General features: G+C 62.5%; 1 protein-coding gene across 1 annotated transcript; it reads left to right on the top strand.

The window, feature by feature from the left end:
• The first annotated feature begins 578 nt into the window (after nt 1-578).
• Nucleotides 579-5,587, top strand: ABO (ABO, alpha 1-3-N-acetylgalactosaminyltransferase and alpha 1-3-galactosyltransferase). Its single transcript, XM_004714540.2, has 4 exons — nt 579-593; nt 1,087-1,122; nt 2,081-2,209; nt 4,171-5,587. Exons 2-4 carry the CDS (start codon nt 1,088-1,090, stop codon nt 4,859-4,861), a joined length of 855 nt encoding a protein of 284 aa, XP_004714597.2. The 5' UTR covers nt 579-593; nt 1,087; the 3' UTR covers nt 4,862-5,587.
• Nucleotides 5,588-6,504: the final 917 nt, after the last annotated feature.

The raw sequence follows: 6,504 nt of genomic DNA, 5'->3' as shown, positions 1-6,504 counted from the left end.
GGTCACTTGCTGCTAGAAGCCGGCCTGGTATTGATCCGGCCATACAATTTCCTTAAGCACTGGGCTGCTGACTGCAAGGTCAGCAGTTCAAACCCACCAGCGGGTGAAAGATTTAGTCTATGAACTCAACTGAGCCCTCTATGGGGAGCGCCCAACCAGAGCACTACCAGGGGCCACGAGAGCCCACTCCCACCCTGGTTCTGAGAGAGTGGCTGGTGGGGTCTGTGGGGCCTTGGTTTGCATCTGGCTGCCAAGCGGCACGCCCTCCCCCCATGCCTCGTGACTGTGCACCCCTCTGTATGCCTTGCTTATAAAATGCCACCTGCTCTGCGGTGTCCCCATCCACATGCAAAGAAACGACCCTTTCCCCAAACAAGGCCGTCATCACTGGGCAGGCCTAGGACTTCGGCAGGTCTTTGGGGGACATGGTCCAGTTCGCTGCAGGCCCCTCCTCGGTCTGCTCACCGGGACCAGAGGGTGGCCGTGTGGCTGCCCTTGAGCGTGGGAACCCTGGGCTGTGGCTCTGATCCTGCGTCCTCCCTCAGGGACGGTGACTGCCGCCCGGATGTCTGCAGAGTCCCCGCGGTGCCCAGGTACTGGGGACCGCGCCTTTGGGGCCTCTGTGCAGGTTTCCCAGCAAATCAAGATGCCCCCAGCCCTGGGCTGCAGGTGGGAAGATGCAAGGGGCAGGGTCGGGGATCAGAGAACTCCTGGGTCACCTGCTGCCAGGGGGCAGATGCCTCTTCTGCTCTTCTTCCCCCAGGTCACGTGCAGGAGGGCGGGAGGACCAGAGACGCTGGCTGGAGGGGAGGTGGCAGTGAGGTGGCCTGGGGACATTGTCCAGTCTGTGGAGACCACCCCGGGGTTCCCACAGCCTGAATAAGATCAGGGCCCAGGAGGGAGAGGGCTGGGTGGGTCCATGCCCTTAGCAGGGAGGTGGGAGCCATCTGGGCTTGGCTCAGCCCCGCAGCTTCTCCCCAGGGTGCTCTGCAGGGTGGGTGGGTGTGACCCCCGAGAGGGGAGCAGGTCAGGGCAGAGAAAGCCAGGGTGGGGCCACAGGCCTGCTCACGGTCCCTTTCTTGGCAGGATGATCTACCCCACGGCCCACCCGCTGAAGCCTGCGTGAGTAGCGTGGTCTGCCCCTTGGTGGTGGGTCCCTGTCTGCCTCGCTCCCTGCCTCCCGGGACCTGCTTGCCCCTGGGCCTTTCTCTCTGGGCCGCAGACAGAGGCAGGAGGGCTCGCTCCATGAGCTTGGCCAACCTCAGGCACATCCCAGACAGGGCCAGCCTCTGAGACCGGAGCGCCGGCCTGCACTGGCTGTACCATGATGCAGGCCCTGCACGATGCTCTGCGACAGGGTGGTAGGACACAGGGAGTGGGGCAGGGTGCTGCGTGGGGCCCTTCCACGGTGCAGTGTTTGAAACCTGGGGCCTCGTGGTTACACACTGGGCTGCTAACCACAAGCTGCCTTTCCAAACCCCAGCAGTGCGTGAGAGAAAGACCAGGCTTCCTACGTACGCCTGCCCTGTCCTGTAGGGTTGCTGTGAATCAACGTCCACTCTGGGCAGTGAGCTTGTCTGTTGATGGGGGTCACAATCCCATGCGAGGGCTCACAGTCCCATGGGGTTCACAGTCCCATGCGCGGGCTCATAGTCCCATGGGGTTCACAGTCCCATGGGGGGCACAGGACGATGGGGGGTCACAATCCCATGGGGGGCACTGATGCTTTGGCGCTCAGAGGAGGAGTCAGCAGAGCCCTGAGGAGCCCCCCGACCCCCTGACTCCAGCCTCCATGTGGGCAGGGTGCTGAGTGCCCAACAGGTGGGTAAACTGAGGCTGCGAGAGGTGGAGAGAGCAGCCCAGTGTCCAGCAGCAGCAGGCGTGGGGCAAGTTGGGGCCCAGCATCCCTCGGGGGTTGTGGCCACCAACTCTGTGGGGCCTCAGGCTCTGAGCTCACCAAAGAAAGAGCACTAAGCCAAGGCCGGAATCCTGTGTCCATGCCCTGCTGACCCCTGACCACAGTCCTTTGGCCCAGCCCTGTCCCTGTGGCTACTTCCCAGTGTCCTCTGGTCACACGCAGGCGGACGGACGTGCTGGTCACCACCTCCTGGCTTGCGCCCATCGTCTGGGAGGGGACCTTTGACCCCGACATCCTGGACGCGCAGTTCAGAAACACCACCATTGGGCTGACAGTGTTCGCCATCAAGAAGTAAGTCCGTGGACGGGCTCCTGGGTGACGCTCCTTCCTGGCCCAGGTGTGCGGCTCCCCGCGAAGGCAGTGGGCTGTGTCTCTAGGTCCCGGGCAGCGCCCTCCCACCCACCTGTCCCCAATTCCAGCTCCTCCAGAGCCACTCAGGCGCTGGGCCGCCCTCCGCAGAGATGCGCACCCAACGTCTACGTCGTGGTCCCCGGCCGAGGGCACCCTCTAAGCATAGCCACCAAGAGGTGCTCTGTGACTGTGCCACCAGGGCGGCAGGCCCCCGCCACCCACAGGGGCGAGTGTGCCCAGCTAGCGCTTTCTTCCCCATGCTGGTGTGTTGCCCACCCCCACCCTGGAAGGCCTGGCTGTTTGGGTCTTCGTCTGGATTCAAACCTGCACCCACCAGTTAGCAGTTGAGGGCATTCACCACTCTGGCCACGCAGGGACTGCCCACATGAAACCCCGTATCCAAGCCCCACCGGTACAGCGGGTTGAGTGCTGGGCTGAGCGTCCAAAGGGCAGCAGTGGGAACCCACAGCGGCTCCTCGGGAGAAAGACAAGGCTTCCAGTCTGGCAAAGAGCTGCAGTCTGTGAGCCGGGATCCACTGGATGGCAATGAGAGGGAGAATGAGTGACCCGACACCTCCCTCCCCACAAAGACCCCCAGGCCTGCTCTGTGGCCCTGCCCTCCCAGCCCTCCAGGCCTGTCCCTTCCCCAGACCCTCCCGGCCTGCTCTTGCTGAGTTCCACTCTCACTGTGTGTTTAGTTGCAAAGGAGCAGCAGCAAATGCCTGGCCCTTTTCCAAATCGATGGCGCTCTCTGATTTTTTCCCACGCCATTGTGTCCAGTCCAACTTGCTGTGACCCTATGAGACTGGGCACCACTGCCCTTGTGGGTTACTGGGTCTTTAAATCTGTGCAGGGGAGACAGCCTCATCCTTCTCCCACGGAGCGGCTGGGGGTTTTGAACCACTGACCTTGAGGTTAGCATTGCACAGTCACTGTGCCACCAGGGCTCCTTGATTCTCCTCCTAGGCCTCTCAGGAAGAAAACCACCAGCAGAATCCCGTGGCACTTCCCATTCCAGCGGCGGTGTCAGGAACTGCTGGGGAGCTCCGTGCGCCCCAGGGATGGGTGATGAGATGCATAGAAACGGGCACACTGGGGTGCTGGTACAGGAGGATGAATAGACACATGCCCAGAAGGGGTCTGGGGGAAGGGAGGCCCCCCAAAGGAAGGCCACAGTTGACGTCGCTCGGAACCTGTTCACTGAGCACCTGTGGTGTGTCACACGCGGAGGAGAGGGCCGCCAACCGGAAGGCCCTGCTCTGGGCAGGTGTAGTCGACTCAGGAGCAAGGACACACAGACAGACACTCCCCGCGGGGCTTGTGGTGGAAGGAGGGCTGATCACTGGGCAGCATGCTCCTGTGTTCAGACGGATTGCAGCGTGTGTCTGTTTGCTGTCTACACACCTGCAGAGGGAGCTCTAGAGCACCTGCTGCCCCAGGCGGAGCGCTCTCTTTCTGGGTCCATTGTGAGCAGCGCCCTGGCCACGGTAGGGCTGGGCACTGCAGGGAGCAGCATGCAGGCAAAGGGGACAGAAGGTGCAAAGACCCCGAAGCAGGTGTAGTGTGTGCCCAGACTGTCGGGGAGTTGGCCTCCCAGAACAGAGGGGTGGAGAGAACAGGTCAGAGGTCAGAGCAGACCTCGGAGGAGCTGGAAGACCACTGCAGGTTCTGGGATGGCTCCCCCCGCACCCCGCCAGAAAGCTGTGGAATAACCCTGGGTGTTATCTTGTGGACTTTGGCAAACTTCATGAATAAAGCAAATGCCTGCCAGTGTGTGTCCAGCGTGGAGGACATCTGAATGCGCCTGCCGACGAGGCCCAGGTCAGCCAGCCCACCGTCCGTGATGAGTCCAGTAGCTCGGGCGCTGCTGACTGCCCCCCCGCTTTCTTCCTTGGTCCCAGGTATGTGGTCTTCCTGAAGCTGTTCCTGGAAACGGCTGAGCAGTTCTTCATGGTGGGACACCAGGTCAACTACTACGTCTTCACAAACCGGCCAGCCGACGTCCCTGACGTCCCCCTTGGCCGGGGCCGCCGGGTTGTGGTCCTCCAGGTCCGGAGCTACCGCCGCTGGCAGGACGTGTCCTTGCGCCGCATGGAGGTGATCAGCAGCTTCGCGGAGCGGCGCTTCCTGCAAGAGGTGGACTACCTGGTGTGTGCGGACGTGGACATGAAGTTTAGCGACCGGGTGGGCGCCGAAGTCCTGTCCCCGCTGTTTGGCACGCTGCACCCGGGCTTCTACACGGCTGGCCGCCAGGCCTTCACCTACGAACGCCGCTCTGCCTCCCAGGCCTACATACCCCCCGACGAGGGGGACTTCTACTACACCGGAAGCTTTTTTGGGGGCTCGGTGTCGGAAGTGCACAGGCTCACCAAGGCCTGTCACCAGGCAATGATGGTGGACCTCGCCCATGGCATTGAGGCCGTGTGGCAGGACGAGAGCCACCTGAACAGGTACCTGCTATACCACAAGCCCGCCAAGGTGCTGTCCCCCGAGTACATGTGGGACGAGCACATGCTAGGCAGGCCCCCCGTCCTCAGGAAGATGAGATACATGGCTGTGCCCAAGAACCACCAGGCCATCCGGAACCCATGAGACCGCCCGTCCCACCCGGAATGCCAGGAGGTGGGAGAAAGGCCAGCCGGGTGGTCTGGGACCGGGAAGTGGCGCTCATCTCCCGACATTTTCTTCTGGAATCATGGCCGCCACCCACCCAGCACCTTGGGGAATCTGTGCGGTTCCCCAAACTCCCAGCACCCACGCAAGCGGGTGCCACCGTGACCACTTGGCTGCCTTTGCTTGGTCACACAGCCCCTCTGTCCCCCTCCCCCCATATCCCCTACCACCTGCACCCACTCCTCAGTCACCAGGTGGTCTCTCTGCCACGCCAGGGCGCCATCTCAGCCCACTTCACCGTGAAATCCCTTAGTGCAGAATTCATAGCGTGGCCTGGAGCTCCCTGTTGGTCCCCGAGTCTTGGGTTGGGGGTGTCGTCTGAAACAAGTGTGTGGGCCATGAAAGAATGGGAGTCCATTCCCATTTCATGGCTCCTTTGGTAGAGCCTGCGGCCGGTGGAGGTCTGCCGGGGCAGGTGGTGGCAGCATTAGGAGCCTGACTTATTTAATTGGTTATATCACATCGGACCTCCCTGCAATGAGAGTGGTATCCCTGTGGCCCCCTCCCCACCCCACGCCCACAAGACAGCACACAGGCTAAGTGATGCCAGGTGTCTGCTGCAAGTCATGGGGTCAGGGCCGAGAAGTGTCTGACTCCTGGCCCCACAGTGTGGTCTCTGTGCTTCCTGGGGGCAGGTGTGGTCCTGTTGAGAGGCCCAGGTAGGGCAAGCTGCCTCCATCCCCCGAGGCTGGAGACAGGGCCCCAAGCAGAGCAGCCCCAGAGATCCACTCCAGGGCTGAGAGCTGCAGGTGTGGCGGGTGCAGATCCAGCTGGAGCGTCCCTGTCTGAGGGGGGGCGGGAGGGCGGTTGCTGGGAGAAGGTGGAGGATGGGGCAGGGCAAGCCATCGTCCTGGCTCACTGACACGCTGGGATAAAGGTGACCGTGCGTCTCGGAGTCAGGGGTCCTTGCTGCCCGTGGCTCCACATGCCAGAGGCACTAGGGAAGGTGAAAGGGCGCATGGTCTCAGCAGTGGGTGGCTCAAGCTTTCCTTCAGAGGACAGCAGCCCCATTAGTTCGGGACCTCTCCCAGGCTGCCCTTGCTCGGGGACAGGAGACTGGCTTCCTGGAACAGACAGCCCTCCCTGCAGCCAAGCGTGCAAAGGGGGATGCTCTGCCGCCTGAGATCCCCATGTCCCCGTGGGAGGAGGGAGATGGGGACAGGCGAGCTCCCTATTCGGTCATGGTGACTCAGTCTGTGCCCCAGAAGCTCTGCACCCAACCCCCATTTCTGCCAGCAGCTTGGAGACCCCTTGTCGCCAGCAGCTTGCAGGCCTGCCTGCACATCTGTCCTCTCAGACCCTCCTGGTGCCCTCAGAGGGCTCTAGGACCCGACGCCCAGGGGGTCAAGCTGAGCCCTGGTCCTGCAGCCTTGAGGGGTGGCACTGGCTACAGTGCACATGGGGTACAAGGTGGGCCGGGTTAATGGGGTGGTCGTGAATGGAGCCAGAGCAGCCAGGGATCCGAGACCACCAAGGTGGGGGGGCCAAGGGCCAGGCCCAGTACAGGTGGCGGGGTGGGCAGTGTGTGGCAAGTCCTGCTGGGCAGTGAGCGGGGAGTATGG

The sequence above is a fragment of the Echinops telfairi genome, unplaced genomic scaffold, assembly GCF_000313985.2.
Source record: "Echinops telfairi isolate 266 unplaced genomic scaffold, ASM31398v2 ScPeMD7_25;HRSCAF=90, whole genome shotgun sequence".
NCBI classification, from domain to species: domain Eukaryota; kingdom Metazoa; phylum Chordata; class Mammalia; order Afrosoricida; family Tenrecidae; genus Echinops; species Echinops telfairi.
The sequence above is the reverse complement of the archived record's forward strand: the minus strand, read 5'-3'. Positions and strand labels throughout refer to the sequence as shown.